Source organism: Sus scrofa, unplaced genomic scaffold (genome assembly GCF_000003025.6).
Source record: "Sus scrofa isolate TJ Tabasco breed Duroc unplaced genomic scaffold, Sscrofa11.1 Contig1914, whole genome shotgun sequence".
In the NCBI taxonomy this organism is placed as follows: domain Eukaryota; kingdom Metazoa; phylum Chordata; class Mammalia; order Artiodactyla; family Suidae; genus Sus; species Sus scrofa.
Window position 1 is genome coordinate 3,212,637 of NW_018084979.1, and position 14,907 is coordinate 3,227,543.

At 64.3% G+C, this 14,907-nt stretch overlaps 1 protein-coding gene across 2 annotated transcripts; it reads right to left on the minus strand.

Moving 5' to 3' along the window:
- Window positions 1-191: 191 nt before the first annotated feature.
- GPR132 (G protein-coupled receptor 132) lies at window positions 192-12,546 on the minus strand. 2 transcript variants are annotated; one of them, XM_021081565.1, is made up of 3 exons: window positions 12,061-12,546; window positions 5,320-7,423; window positions 192-2,373 (listed from the first exon to the last, which is right to left on the minus strand). In XM_021081565.1, the coding sequence occupies exon 3, from the start codon at window positions 2,321-2,323 to the stop codon at window positions 1,283-1,285; it is 1,041 nt and encodes a 346-aa protein (XP_020937224.1). In that variant the 5' UTR covers window positions 2,324-2,373; window positions 5,320-7,423; window positions 12,061-12,546; the 3' UTR covers window positions 192-1,282. The 2 variants fall into 2 exon arrangements, with proteins under 2 accessions (XP_020937224.1, XP_005656538.1); XM_005656481.3 differs by having other exon boundaries at window positions 7,335-7,423; window positions 12,061-12,543.
- Between the last annotated feature and the right edge of the window lie 2,361 nt (window positions 12,547-14,907).

Sequence of the window (14,907 nt, forward strand, 5' to 3'; positions counted from 1 at the left end):
ACACCACAGCTCACAGTAACGGCGGATCCTCAACCCACTGAGCGAGGCCAGGGATCGAACCTGCGTCCTCATGGAGATGCCGCTGGCTCCTAAACCCACTGAGCCACAACAGGAACTCCTAGCACTTTCATTTCGAAAGGTATTTTCTAAGTCGCATGTCGGATCAGAGTCCCACAGGGAAGAGCAGCCACTTTCTGGAAACAGGCGTTTATTGATCCGCTGATCGCGTGGCCGTGCCTGCAGCCCGCAGAAGGTCCAGGCCAGGGAGCAAACATGAGCCACAGCAGGGACAACGCCATCGAATCCTTAACTGCTAGGCCACCAGGGAACTCCTGAGGACTTAATTTAATGATACCTGGGGCGTGCCTCCGGGTGCGGGACTCTGTGCTACGTGTGCGTGAGCCCCCCGAGGCAGGGGGAGCGGGCAGCCCCGCCGCCCGTCCGCTGAGGTAGCTGTCCCCGGTCCTGTGCAGGTCAGGACCCTGAGGCAGTCGTGCGGCCTGGCCTGGCCCTCGGCTCACTTCTTCCCGAAGCCAGGAAGCCTTGGTGAGGCGGAATCGCCATCACCCTCGGAGCCCATTGGCGGTGCGTCACCCCTCCCGGGTGCCCAGCCGCAGTCCCGGCTGGTGGGCGTTCCTGACACGGCACCCGGGACCCACTAGAGGACATGGGTCGGGGCAGCTCCCTCCCCCACAGCTGCCCCGAGGGTCTGCAGCAGCCCTGCTGGGCACAGAGCCCCCCCAGCCGAGGCCCCTCGGGCTGGGCTCCTGCCGCGCTGGTCCCGGGCTGCCCGCGTGACCAGGAACTGCAGGAGAGGCCCGGTTGGCACGGGCGTTCTGGAGCAGGAGCACCAAGGCCCCAGCGTGGCCGGTTGCGGTCATCCCAGCCAGGCCTGCAGAAAAGCAGGGACAGTGAAGTGATCATGCAGGAGCACGAACCCCGCACGGCAGGCACGGGCCAGTGCCAGCGGCCCCGCGGTCTGCTCGCAGCCGAGGGAGCCGGCCGGACACGTCCTCCTGCCCGCCCCGCGCCTCCCTGCAGCCCGGAAGAATCGCCTCTGGCCTTGGCCTGCTGCCCCCTTCTTGGGGGGCGTCGGCACCCAGTGGGGAAATCGGGGGGCCGGTTCCCCCAAGGGGCAGAGGCTCCAGGAACGAGAAGCCGGTGGCGTGTCACCCAGAGGGGGCTCCACACCGCGCCGCGGATGCTGGCCCGAGGGCTCCGTGGACGGGCACCCCGCGCCGCTGGGCCTGGACCTGCGCCTGGACTCTGCAGCGGGCCAGGCTCAGCAGGACTCCTCCGTCAGCCTCTCCAGGGTGCCCGGCGGTGGCCCCGAGGGCCAGACGGGCCCAGGGCCCACACAGCCGTTCCTGAGCGACACGGGCGACGCCGCCTCCTCCGAGTCTTTCGAGCTCGTGAGCTTGATGTCGTCTGTCTTCGTGGACCACTTTTTCCACTCCTTGTGGAGTCGGGACACCTCTTGGCGGGAAACTTCGGCGGCCAGCACGTAGATGAAGGGGTCGGCGATGCTGTTCACCGTGGACAGGCACAGGAGCACCATGGAGGCCGTGTACAGGCTGGCCTCGAAGGCGCACATGGAGCCCGGGTCTCCCTGGTGGTAGGAGAAGGCCACGGCCTTGACCAGGAGCACCAGGTGGTAGGGGGCGAAGCACACCAGGAAGATGGCCACCACCGCGATGGCCAGGTGCTTCACCTTGGCCTTCTGGGCGGCGCTCAGGCTGGCGCTCAGCTGGCTGCTCCTGAAGATGCGCTGGTTGGTGAAGGCGATGATGCCCAGGGGGAGGGCGAAGCCCACGGTGAAGCGCGCGTAGTAGAAGCCCGCCGCCTTGCGGTCCATGGGCAGCGTCTCGAAGCACGTGTCCCCCTCCCCCATCTGGAACACCGGGTAGTGGACCAGCCCGACCAGAGCGAAGACGGCCGCGGAGACGAGGATGGCCGTCCGCTGGTGGCGGCGGCCGCGGCTCTCCAGCGCGTACACCACCGCCACGAAGCGGTCGCAGGAGATGCAGCACAGGAAGAGGATGCTGACGTAGAGGTTGCAGAAGAAGATGTAGGCGGTGACCCTGCAGGCCCACGGGCCCAGCGTCCACCGGTGCTGGTTCTGGACGTAGACGACCCAGAGCGGCAGCGTGCCCACGTAGAGCAGCTCGCAGAGCGCCAGGCAGAAGAGGTACACGGCCAGCACGTTCCCCTGCAGCACCTGCAGCAGCGTCAGCCAGGCGGTCAGGCAGTTGGCTGGCAGGCCCAGCACACACACGGCGCTGTACACCGCCACCAGGAACAGCCTGCTCTCCTCGAAGGGCATGCTGCAGTTCAGCGCCGCCAGGCCAGGGCCGCCTGCGGGCGTGGCGTTTCCTGCGGGACAGAGACAAGCGTGAGGCCCGGCGCCCCTGCGAGCCACCCAGAGGCGGCCACGCCAAGGAAGGCAGGAAGGCTCACGCGGCCCCAGACTGGACACGCCAAGGGTGGCGCTGCCCCGGGGGGTACCTTTCGGTCTATCTTTCTTTGGGGGGGCTGCCCCTGTGCCATATGGAAGTTCCCAGGTTAGGGGTCGCATCAGAGCTACAGCTGCCAGCCTACACCACAGCCACAGCCACAGAAGCAGCCGATCTGAGCCACATCTGCCACCTGCGCTGCAGCTGGCAGCCACGCCAGATCCTTAATCCACTGAGTCAGGCCAGGGATTGAACCTGCATCCTCAGGGAGACAGTGTCAGGTTCTTAACCCACGTGCCACAACAGGACCTCCGCGAGGTGGGCCTCTTAAAGTGACCCTGAGGTCCGATCTCCAACCCGGCGGCGTCAGAGTTGCAGACTGGGGTTCCGTGTGCCAGCAACCCAGGGTCACTTTCCAGACGGTCGTTGGTGCTTGAGGAGCGTTGATTCTCCATTTGCCTTCTGCTCTGGGTGGGACTGTTTTCCCCCCAAAGATATGGGGGCCTCAGCCCCGAGACCCAGGATGAATTTGAAGACGGGGCCTCACTGAGGTGTAAAGTCAGAGCCCGACCCAGCGTGGCTGTGTCCTCATCGAGAGGGCACATCTGACCCGGGGACGCGCGTGGAGGGAGATGCGGTGAGGACGGGGGGCAGACATCTGTACGTCGAGCGGAGGCCTCAGCAGAAGCCACAGCCCCGTCCACCCCGGACCGCAGGCCCCCAGCCTCCAGGATGGCAGAGAACGACTGTCTGAGGTTTAAGCCACCTGGCCTGTGGTCCGTTATACAGCTTGCGGACTGGTTGAGTTTATTTGGTCAGCTTTTAAAATTTTTATTTTAACTTTATGTATTTCTATGTTGGCTTTTTAGGGCCACACCCACGGCATATGGAGGTTCCCCGGCTAGGGGTTCAATCGGAGCTGCAGCTGCCAGCCTCCACCACAGCCACAGCCACGCAGGATCTGAGCCGCATCTGTGACCTACACCCCAGCTTCTGGCAACGCCAGATCCTTAACCCACTGAATGAGGCCAGGACTGAACCCGAGTCCTCCTGGCTACCAGTCGGGTTTGTTAACCGCCAATCCACGACGGGAGTGCCAGTCCTGGCTGTTTGAGCGGGCGTGTTGAGTAGTGGGTGAAGCTCATCCAAAGCTTCGCCCCCCGCACAGGGACGCTGGCAGCCCCATGGCTGCACCTTTGGCTCCCGTGGGATTCTGGCCCCGTTATTTAGTTGTGCGGTTCTTTGTTCCACCCAGATGTCAGATGTTACAGTTATTATTCTGCTGCTGTCATTGTCACCTGTGCCATCGTCCCTGCTCGCCGCTGCCTGGCGTGGGCCAGCCTCCTGCCCACTCCCTTCCTTGCCCTGCTGCATTTCTGCCTGGCAAGACCTGTGAACAGAACCGGCCCCAGCTCAGGCTCACCCGCCACGCACTCTTCCCCGACTCCGGGACGGTTTCCTGGATCCCATCTCACCCCGGCCCCAAGGAAGCCGCCTTCCAGTGTCTAAACCGTCCGGGTGCCACCTGCCATCTCGTCTTGGTGCCCTTGGGCCCCTGAAGCTAAGGCTCCTTCCACCCGCCCACCTGGAGGCCCCCTGTTTGCCTCCTGGGGCGCTGGGCAGGCGACCGAATGGTGTCTGACTTCAGCTTGTGAGTCCTCTCCCGTCTGTGTCTAATCGGTGCGTCTGTAACTCGTTCACGGCGTTTTAATAGTCACAGATTACGGCTCTCGTTTCTTAAGCCTCCACTGGCTCCTTTTCTCTGAGTCTCCGGTTCTCTTCTCGTGTCTTCAACTCCACCTCGGATTTCCTTACATGCACCTGACGCACAGATGTCACATTGCCTGTGACCCTCCCCCACCTGCAGGCCTTGGGGGGACCCTCCCCACTGCTGTGCCGCAGACCCTGCCCCAGCCGGCTCTCTCGTGTCTGGAGGCGGTCTTATCAGGGACCACGCCCAGGCGGCCAGAGGGCGGGAGTCCTCAGATCTGCTCCCGGCCGGATTCGTCCCCACCTCACCATGGGTGGGGTCCCGGGTACAGGTGTCTGGATCCACGCAGGAGCCCAGCGCTCACCTGCTGTCACTGGAAGCAACGCTTCAGTCCATAAACATAACACAAGCCTGGACGTCCCAGGCCCAGCAATGTCACCTGTAGCCTGTCACTGACATCCAGCCACGTGGGGAGACGTCACACGAAGCCCCGGCCCAGAGGACATTCGGGCTCCAGACTTCCAGGGGCCTGGGCACCCCCGACCCGCCCGCTGCGTGCTCACCATCCCCCCAGCTCTCCGAGCTCGTAGGCACCTGGGGTGCCTCACCTGGGCTGGCAGGGTCATGGCGGGGCCTGGCCAGCGGCTGACCTCAGCCCGGCAAGTGGAAGCCCCGGGGCTGCTCCCCAGATGGCAGGGTCCCTGCCCCGCATCCCGCCCCCCTGGCTGCAGGGGCTCCCCCGAGCCCCGTGTCTGCGTGTCACAGAGCACCCAGGAGAGAGCCGTGACCTGCTGCCTTCCAGTGCCCTGGGACGACGCATCCCCCCAGCTCACCTGGGGGGCGAGGAGGGGGGGCTCCAGGCCCAGGCGGCTCTTCACCTGGGGGCTTTCTGGGGGGACACGCTGTACAGATGCTGCGTCACAGGACAAAGCGCCCTGCGGTAGAGATGAGCCCCCAAGGGTCCTGGGACGCTCCAGGATGGGCGCTGTCTGGGTTGAGTGACCCCACACGATCTCAGCTTGTCCCCCAAACCCCCACCCCCAGCCCGCTTCTCCTGGGTCCCCATCACAGCAGTGACCCCAGCCCTGACTGCCTGACCTGCAACCAGAGCTGCCCAGGACTCTGCCCACCCCCACCCCCCCCCGCCTCTGGGACCTGACACGTGACAGCAACGTCTCGGCGGCCATGCGGGACGCCATGTACTTCCCAGAGTCTGTGCCCCGGCCTTGGCCTCGGCCTCGGCCCCTCCCGAAATTCTGTGGCATTCAGGCCCCTCTCCCGAGGGCTGTGCTCGCGGGCCCTTCTTCTCTGACGGCGGGTGTAGACGGAGGCCCTCGAGGTCAGCAGGGGGCCCATCAGTGGCCTCTGGCAGGGACAGGTCAGCAATCTGGCCAGGGGAGTGGCAGCAGGTTGGACAGGCTGGGGTGGCCTTGGTGACAGTGCAGAACGTGGCTCTTGCTCCTGCAGCCTGGAGACCCCAGGCCCAGAAGGCTCTTGTGTTGCTCAGAGCCAGGCCCTCATGGACGGCCAGCAGGCAAGGAAACTTCTCACTTCACAGTGTGGACATCGCCGTGGCGTCCGGGCCGGAGGTCCAGGCTCCTGCAGGCCACGCACACCCTCCTGAGGGACCCTGCCCTGGTGCCCATGCATGGTTGATGGCCTTGTCTCCAGCAGGGGACGCACTCAGAAATAAGGGGCAGGATGGTGGTAGCGGGAGGAGGGACCTGACGGCTCCTCAGCTGATGGCGCGTCGTGCAGGAGTCAGACCGCAGGGCCCCAGAGCCACAGAACCACGCACACCGCGCAGGCCTGGCGCCCACTGGGTGGCTGCCTTGCTCCCCCAGTTTTTAACGTGGTGGTAAACTGCACACACCATGAAGGCTGCCCTCTTACCCACGTGCGGTTCTGTGGCATGAAGCATGTTCACACTGTTTGGCACCCGTCTCCTCATCTATCTCTAGAGCTTTTCCCATCTTGCAAAACTGAAACTGTCCCCGTGAGGTGCTCGTGCCCCACTGTCTCCTCCAGCACTTCCTGTCAGGGGCCGTAAAGAGCCAGTTCCCTCATGAACACAGTGGGCTAAGAATCCAACTGCAGCAGCTCCAGTCGCCGTGGAGGTGTGGGTTCGATCCCTGGCCCAGGATAAAGGACCCAGCATGGCCCCAGCTGCGTCATAGGTGGCAGCTGTGGCTTGGATTCCGTCCCTGACCTGGGAACGTGCAGATGCTACAAGTGTGGCCGTTGGGGAAAAAAATGCATCCTTTCGTGACTGGCCTATTTCCCTCAACAGACGCCGGCCAGGTCCATCCTCACTGCGTCCTGTGTCAGGGGTCCTCCCTTTCCCGGGCTGAGGAGCGAGTGAGCCGCATCAGGCATCTCCATCCTTCTGCTGCTGGGCCTTCGGCGGCTCCCGCGTCTTGGCCGTCGTGGGGAGGCTGCTGTGGACGAGGCTGTGCAGACAAGTCTTCCAGGGCCAGGTTCGCTTCTTGGTCGTGTGCACACGCAGAGGCGGGGTTGCTGAGTCAAAAGATGATTCTCTTTTTCATGATTTTGAGGAACCCCCGCTGTTTCCAGGATGGCAGCGGCGGCTGGACGTTCCCACCGACGGGGGGCAGGGTTCCTGTTTCTCTGCTTCCACACCAGCCCGCAGCATCTGGCTCTGACAGCGGCCGTCCGGACGCGTGGAAGGTGGTCGCTCTCTGGGTCCCCACCCACTGCCTGAGCACCCTGGACCTGCGCTTCCATTCTGCATGCAAGCAGGGGTGCAGGCGGGTCCCCAGGTCCAGCGAGAGCCGCGCGGCCCTGAGACGAGCCGATGGGGAGAGCCTGCCCCTCCCCCTCGGGGCACCCGGAGGGCGCTGGCTGTCCCCGGGCCCCACGGACGGGGGAGGAGGCCCTGCCCTGGGCCCCTGCCAAGAAGTGGGCGGGACCCGAGGCCCTCGGGTGTGCCAGCTTCCCTAGCCCTTCAAGAGCCGAAGAGACGGGCCCTCCCGTCTCGACAGAGAGCCTTGGCTGGATTATGATTGTTTCCGAGTGCGTTTTTATTTCGATGGACCTACTTTTGCGGGCCAAATTCGGACCTAACTACCCCTGTTAGGAGACAAAGGACATTGTAGGAAAGGGTCCCTCCTAAAGGTCCAGGGCGGAAGGAGGCCGGGGCGGGCCGTCACCTGGCATGCCTGCGGCTCGGGCTGGCGCAGGGCTGCGGGGCGCCTCATGCATCCATCCTCCGGACGTTCCTCCCAGAGCGGAGAGTGTCCTGGAGAAAGAGGGGGTTGGAATTGCTTTAGGAAATCAGACTAAATCACACATGAAGTCATTTGACCAACGGGCAGTGAGCATTTGTGATGTGTCACATCTCGCATTTATCCCGTGGGAATCAACGATGGAGCCTTAATACAGAAAGCACAGGAGGTGCCATCGTGGCTCAGCCGTTAAGAAACCCGACTGGCATCCATGAGGACGCGGCTTCAATCCCCGGCCCCACTCCGTGGGTTAAGGATCCCCCGTTGCCGTGAGCTGTGGTGTGGGGGGCGGACGCGGCTTGAATCTGGTGTTGCTGTGGCTGTGGTGTAGGCTGGCGGCGACAGCTCCGATTCCACCCCTAGCCCGGGACCCTCCATATGCCGCTGCCCTAAGAAGGCTGTATACGAATAGAACCACAATCAACAGCAACAAGAAGGGTTAAAGCCAGTGAGCCGACCATTCACAGAAGAAAGAAAAACGGCTCCTAAAAAATTGGAAAAACACTCCGTGCCACTTACATACTCAAAGAAACAAAAACAGAAACATCCAAACAGTCTTCTTTTGCTTGCCTATCAGGTTGGCAAATTAAAGAAATTTAATTCTTAGGGTTGGCAGGAGAACCACCAGAGCACAAACGGGCACAAATGTTGGCACAGTTCTGCACCAAGTCTCCAAAAATCTTCAGTGTGTTTCACCTTTTATTTGGCTACACCCACGACATGCAAAAGTTCCTAGGCCAGGGATCGAACCCGTGCCATAGCGGTGACAACCCGCTGAGCACCAGGGACCCCTCAGTGTTTAACCTTTCAGAGGGGTAAAATCCTTTCTGGGAATTTTTCCTGGTGGAAGTTACTTGAGATTCAAAGGGCACAAACATGTCTCTGTGTAAGGGACCACGAGCCCAGGAGAGTGCCCACGGTGGCCTCAGTGACGGGGGCGGGCAGGTAGGAGCAGAACCGGGCGCCCGTCTCGCTGCTCCTTCCCAAACCAGAGGACCTGTTTGACATGAGCTCCGTCTCATCAGAGTGGGTCTGGGGGAGGTGAAGGCAGCGGGGCCAGGGGTGTTGCCCCCAGAGCTCCAAGCCCCGCCCCCACTCCCCACTTGTCCGGCGGAGACCCCACCCCACCCCCACCCCCGCCCTCGTTTGCTGGGCACTTGTACCAGCTGGAGAGAACAGGAAGCCAAGGTGTTTACCTGAACTGCAAAGCATTTGTAAGTAAGACCTCGAAAATTCAAGCACAGGTGAGATGCGGGGGCAAGAAGAATACCCTACAGGGTAACCTCTCGAAACTAACGCACCTTCTCCCTGGGGCTCACCGCGGAGTCCTGAGCCCTCTGCCCTGAGAGGAGGGTCCAAGGCCCTGGGGGCTGTCACCCAGTGGGGCCAGCATAGCACCTGGGTCTGCAGCCAGGTCAGCTCAGCCGGTGAAGGAGGGGTGAGCCCAAGGAAGGGGGTCCTCTCTGGCTGAGGGGGTGAGGGGTGCCCCCCCCCGGGAGCCCTGGGAGCCTGGGAGGGGCGCCACCAACCGCACCCAGGCTGGCTCCTTCAGGACAGAAGTCCTGGATTGTGGGAGAGTGACCTGTCCCTGGGAATGCCCAGCCAGGAGCAGAGAGGGGCCGCTATCTCTAGAAGTCACTTCTGCAAAAGTCAGAGGAAGTGTCTCAACCAACACTGTTCATCCCCCTGGGGTGAGACCTGCAAGGGCCCGGAGGCCTGTCTGGAGGGCATGCTGGCCAGGGTGGGGAGCCCCGGCGCCCACCTCCCGCCCTCCGTGCAGCCCATGCAGGGCAAAGCGCTGAGGGCCACGTCCAACCACCTGCCTCGACGGACGGAAGTGGGAGGGATGGCCGCGCTGAAGGAACAGGCAGGGCTGGCATGAGGCCAGAGCAGCTGGGCGGCGGGAGAGTCCCCACCCAGGGTGCCGTCCTGCCCCACGCTGGTCGCCTGGCCTGGGAACCTGCTCCGGCCTCTCAGCCTTTTGCTCCTCTGGGCTCATCCTGTCCTTGACTTCGTCCCTGGCTGCTTCCTGCCCATCAGACACATGGCTTCGGCCTCGTCCCCGGACCTTCCTGGATCCCACGGCCGCCTCCTGCTCCCCCGCAACCAAGCTCCCGAACCGAGCAGCCCGGGGGAGGGGGGAGCAGGGCTGGTCTGCCCACTCCCTTGGGTCCTGCATTGTTCTCGATATGGCTGGCTGTGCCCTGGGAGTGGAGCTGGCGCCGTGTCCCCTCTGCTCCCCCTCCACCAGTCCGGGTGCCCGGGGCCCATCCCAGCCAGTGGCTGCGCTCTTGCCAGCTAGGGCAGGTGGGCCTAGATCCTGTCTTGTCCTCTCAGGGTTGGGTGTCAGGGCCCCCTGTGTTCTCCACAGCAGTCGCCTTCCCGGCCACGCACAGCGACCCGCTCCTTCCCGCCTCCCCATGTCCCGGCCCCTTAGGGGCCGTCTGGGCTTTGAGGCAGGTGCAGTAGCAGGCCTGGCAGAGGCTTTGGGAAGGACAAGCCCACCAGGCCACAACGCCAGCCTGGGGGTCGGGGGGCCTGCCACAGCCACAGGTTGTGGGCGGGCAGCCCAGGACAGCGGAAGCCCCTTGACAGCCAACCCCCCCCCCCAACCCCCGGCTGATCCTGGCACTGCCCTGGGGCCTCCACATGCCCAAAGGGCCCACAGAGCCCCTGCCCCATCCCAGCCCCCACACACTGGGCCTTGGCCTTGCCCTGTCCCCTCAGCTGCCCCTCCTGCCGCCCCCGGCAGCCCCCCTGTTTCATGCCCCCCCAACACACACGCTCACCAACTGCCACTGTGCTCTTTACTTTTATGGAAGAGACGTTCAAATGAGGGGAGCCATCCCGGCTCGTACCGAGTTAAGTGAGTGTTCTATTCACTGAAACAGCCTGTTTGTGGCCTGTCACACACACACACTGTCCAAGGGCGCCCTGACCAGACGCGGAGCCCGTCCGTGTGCTCAGTGAAGGCTGAACGCTCGCTCCCTGGGCCTCCGCGCTGGGGCCCCTTCCAAGGGGAGGCTCCCTCCCGGCGCCAAGGCCGCGCGGACTCGGCTCTGGTTCTTGGGAAACCTCCGCGGAGCGGGTCCCTGCCCTGCTTTTGGCTCTTTGCTCTGAGCAGACACGAACCTGCCCCAAACCCTGCTTCTCTGGAGCAGTTTCTCAGAGCGACCCGGGAAGCTGGCTTCCGGCTGCGGAGCTCCGTTTGGCCCACGGAAATCACTTCCATCCCTGGTACGAATCATGCTTGTTTCTGGGGACACGTTCAATTTACCGTCGTAGAAGAGGCCCATTTTCCGGATGAGAGAAGCCCTGCCTTGGGAGGGCCCGCCCGGTGGCCTGGCCTCCGCACGGTGCCCGGCTCCATGCCCTGGCCTCGCCGTGCGCGCCCCGTCCTGGAAATCCGCTCTAACCCTTTGCTGGGGACCTTTCCAGACAGGCGCAGAAGCAGCGACGCCGCTGGCTCGGGCCCCTCGGTTGCACTCGAAGCCGCGGGTTCTCCCCCGCCCCCGCTCCTCGCGGCCCCGCCAGCGGCCAATGGGCCCTGACCCCTGCGTGTTTGCTGTAACCGCGGGGGCGTAACGGTCTCGCGCCCCTGGAGCTCTCAGTGGCCTCCTCACACCCAGACCTTCGACGTCATTTCTGTCCTGTGTGTCACCAAAAGTCCGGGGAGACGCCAGCGGAGGTACTGGCTCCGGCAGCACCTGAGCTATTCTCAGGCAGCTGAAGCGGGCCTCTGCTTCACCAGCACCAGGAGAACGGGGGTTGGGGGGACCAGACTTCCTCCCCGCCTTTTTCTGTCTTTTTAGGGCTGCACCCGCGGCACATGGAGGTTCCCAGGCTAGGGGTCCAATGGGGGCTGCAGCCACCGGCCTCCACCACAGCCACAGCCACGCCAGATCCGGGCCACGTCTGCCACCTACACCACAGCTCACGGCAACGCCAGATCCTTAACCCACGGAGTGAGGCCAGGGATGGAACCTGCCTCCTCATGGATGCCAGTTGGGTTCCTTACCACAGAGCCACGACGGGAACTGCGCTCCCATGTAAGCAGAGACTCTGTGACGCACCTTTGAAAACGCACCTGCGTTTCTTTGGTTGCTCAAGAGGTCGAACCCCCACCTCATCCCCCCTTTGCGGGAGGCGTCTCTGTCCTCCCCCTCCACCTGGGGGACCCCCTGAAGCCTCTTCTTGTCACCCTCCAGGCGCAGAGACATCAGGAAGAGCCCTGTCCTCACTGGCCAGCCTTTGTGCCCGGCCGGACGCCTCCCCCAGAGGCCTGTACCCTGTGCCCAGGCTGCCGCCCAAGCAGCGGAGACCATCGTCCGGCTGTCCATCCTGATGCCCACGTGCCCGGGCCCGGTCAGCCCCTGGGGCCGCGCCAGCCCCCAGAGAATCAGCCACGAGCAGAGGGCACTGGGACGCACAGGCCCAGGAGGGCTCCCGGGAGGAGCCCGCCCAGCGCCTGTCTCCCCGCCTATACCTGCAGCTGGGTGGGGTCTCTGCAGGGGGAAACCTCAGGGTGGCCAGAGGGTCTGAAGGACGGTCCCTGCCCCCTGCCACCCGCCCTCCCGCCGCATCGTGGCCCTGGTGCCCTGGGGTCTCTTGATGAAGGAGAGCAGGTTAAGATCCTCGGCCAGGCCCCTACCTTTTTGCCGACAAATCTGGCTTCAGACCCCCACGCCGACGGCCCCAGGGCCTGGGTCCCCGCTGGCGGCCTGTCCCCACTCTGGCTCTGCGGTGCAGCTGAGAGCTTTCAGGAAGTAGCAGGAGTCAAGTGTGTGCTGCAGAAGTCCCCTAACCGCAGGCAGAGCGAGACCAGGGTTGGCCAAGCCGGCTGGGGCGTCTCCTCGCCGTGGTGAGACTGTGGCCCCATCACCTTCCTGGGGCAGAAACAGGCCCTTCCCACGTCTCCTCGTGGCTCTGACAACGTGCAGCCCCGCCACCGCCCGGGGTCTTCCTGCATCAGCCTGGGACCAGCTCCAGCCACGCGGCTGGACATCCCGCGGCAGGAACCCTCGGGAGATGGACTCCAGCTCCTTGGGCTTCGGCCTGGCATGGCCCCGTGTGGGCTGGCGGGCACTGGGCCGGCCACCTCTGAGAGGCCGTGCCCTCTCCAGGAAACCCACAGGGCACAGGGCTCAGCTGCAGCCCGGCACTGCCCCCTGGGGCCCTAGGACCCAGGCTTTTCCTGTCCGGGGCGTGGTCTTCCTGCAGGAAGGCCCAGCACACCGTCCGTGGCGCTGCCTCTGAGCCCCCAGAGCCGACCCTAGCTGGGCCAGGTGGCTTTGGCAGGTGGGTTTCTCTGCAAGGGGCCGCGTGAGATCCCCCAGGACACCGTGTCCCACCTGGCTGGGGCGGCTGGGGATCTCTCTGTGGCCGGCAAGACCCCAGGCTAAGGCACAGGCCAGTATCCTCAGAAGATGCTCGGGGGCTGCAGGTGACCCTCCCGGTCTGACCCCTCGGCTCATTCTGGCTTTTGGAGTGAGACAGGGGCGCCTGCATCCACCACCCCAGGACACACATTTAAGCCTGGGGCTCCTCTTCAGCCCAGGGCCTGGCAGGGCCCACCCACATTTGCGAGCCTTTGGTGCCCAGCATGGCAGCAGGGATGGTGGGTGGGTTGGGATCGAGGCTGAGGTGCCCGGCGTGTCCAGGCCCGGGGAGGGCGGCCGCCCCCTCTGCACTTTGCACTCAGGACGCAGGTCCAGCTGCAGGGGTCTGAGCACAGGCTTCACCTCAGCCTTCCCAAAACACCTGCCCAGGGGCCGTGGCGTCCACCCCAGGCCACTGTGAGGGCATCACTGCCTGCCAAGGGCTCAGGCCCAGAGTGGCCCTTCCCAAGCGAGCAGTGGCAGGTGGAGCTGAGGTTCTGGGCAGGCAGGTGGGGTCTCAGCAGGGGTAGAACTCACAGCAGCCGGCAGGCAGGCACTCCCAGGGAGGACGAGGGACGGCTCTTCCCTGGGACCTGCTCCCTTCTGCACCCCTGCTTAGGGGTCTGCATATTCCAGAGCTCCCCCACCCCCAGTTGATGGGTTCAGGCGGGAAGCTCGGGCCATTGTTGCGTCTGTGCCGTGGCTGCTGGGTCAGGGATGGGTTAGGTCAACTGAATCCTTTTTTTTTTAAGGCCACACCTGCAGCACATGGAAGTTTCCAGGCTAGGGGTCAAATGGGAGCTGCAGCTGCTGGCCTACACCACAGCCACAGCTATACCAGGTCCTCAACCCACTGAGTGAGGCCAGGGATTGAACCCACATCCTCATGGATACTAGTCCAGTTCTTAACCCACTGAGCCACAGCAGGAACTCTTGAATCCTCCTCTTGGGTCCTACAAGGGGGTCTGGGAGGAAAGGCTGGGCCCCTGGGGGGGCTGAGGGGTGTGAGCTGGGGGTGCCGTGCATAATCCCTGACAGACAAAGCAGGTGTGGGGACGAAGGTTTCGGGGGTCAGGGCTCTGGGTGCTTTTCCTGAAGGCTGAGTGCCTTCCAGGCAGGAGGGAGGGGGACCCTGTAGCCCCCTTTTGACAAAGCCCCCGGGGGCCCATCAAGACGAGGCCATTCGCTTCTGTGCGCCCCCCTCCCACGGGGCCGGTGCCTGTGAAGCCCGGAAGGGTTTCCCATTGGTCCCCCTTTGTCTGCCTTGTCGCCGTCGTGATCTCGGGCTCCGGGGACACTGCGCCTTTTAAACGGGCCGTGTCTTCGCCCGTAGGAGGTGGGCGAGGTGGGCAGCGGGCTGACGCTCCTCACGGGCCCCTAAAGGTTCTGCAGGCAAAGGAGGGGAATGTCGCACGCCCCTCCCCTGATTCACCAGCCCTGAAGACCCCCGCCGTGGGCTTCAACAGCCCGTCTGTGGCTGTGAGCAGGGCGCCCCCAAACACTGCCGCCCTCACCTCCCAAATCAGGTGCAACTTGCAGGCCCCTTGGCCACCGGCCCATTGTCCCCGGAGGGTTTACAGCAGGCGCTTCAAGCCGGCGCGAGCCAGGAGCCAGGACCGAGCACTTGCTGGGACGACACGACTCTGGGTCTCCTCAGGCAGAAGCGGCGCCCCCGCCCCTTTAACCGGGATGCCCACGTCCTGCCGCCACCCCCCCACTGCACCTCCCACTCCCCGAGTAGGAAGGAAGGTCAGGGCGCGCGCTGCAGACCTGCTGGACGGGTCCTTCTGGGGTCCTTTACCTGTCCTCTGTCACCCAGGTTCCCAGAGCAGGGAGGTGTTCTCAAGCCCTGGCAGGTTCGGGCCAGATGTCGGGCGCGGGGACCTCGTGTCACAGCACGCCTGCCCCCCGGGGTGATGGCCGTGGCCGCCCCTGACAGTGCAGATCGCGGGAGCCAAGGTGGGTTCGCCCGCCCCCTGGCCACCCGTCCTGGAGCCGAACCTCCACTCCAGGTCCCAGGAGTGCCACCTTCCTGGGTCTGCTAAGCGGTGACTTTGCAGCTACAGATGCGTCCCCCTGTGCGGGCCCGGCCGAGGGGACAGCCATCCCTCACCGCGACC

Bases quoted from the DNA above. Each gene is read 5' to 3' on its own strand.
- GPR132 (XM_005656481.3), bottom strand. From the start codon at position 7,386: ATGCATGAGGCGCCCCGCAGCCCTGCGCCAGCCCGAGCCGCAGGCATG. The intron at 2,374-7,334 runs GTGACGGCCCGC...TCTGTCCCGCAG, and splicing joins CCGAGCCGCAGGCATGCCAG to GAAACGCCACGCCCGCAGGC.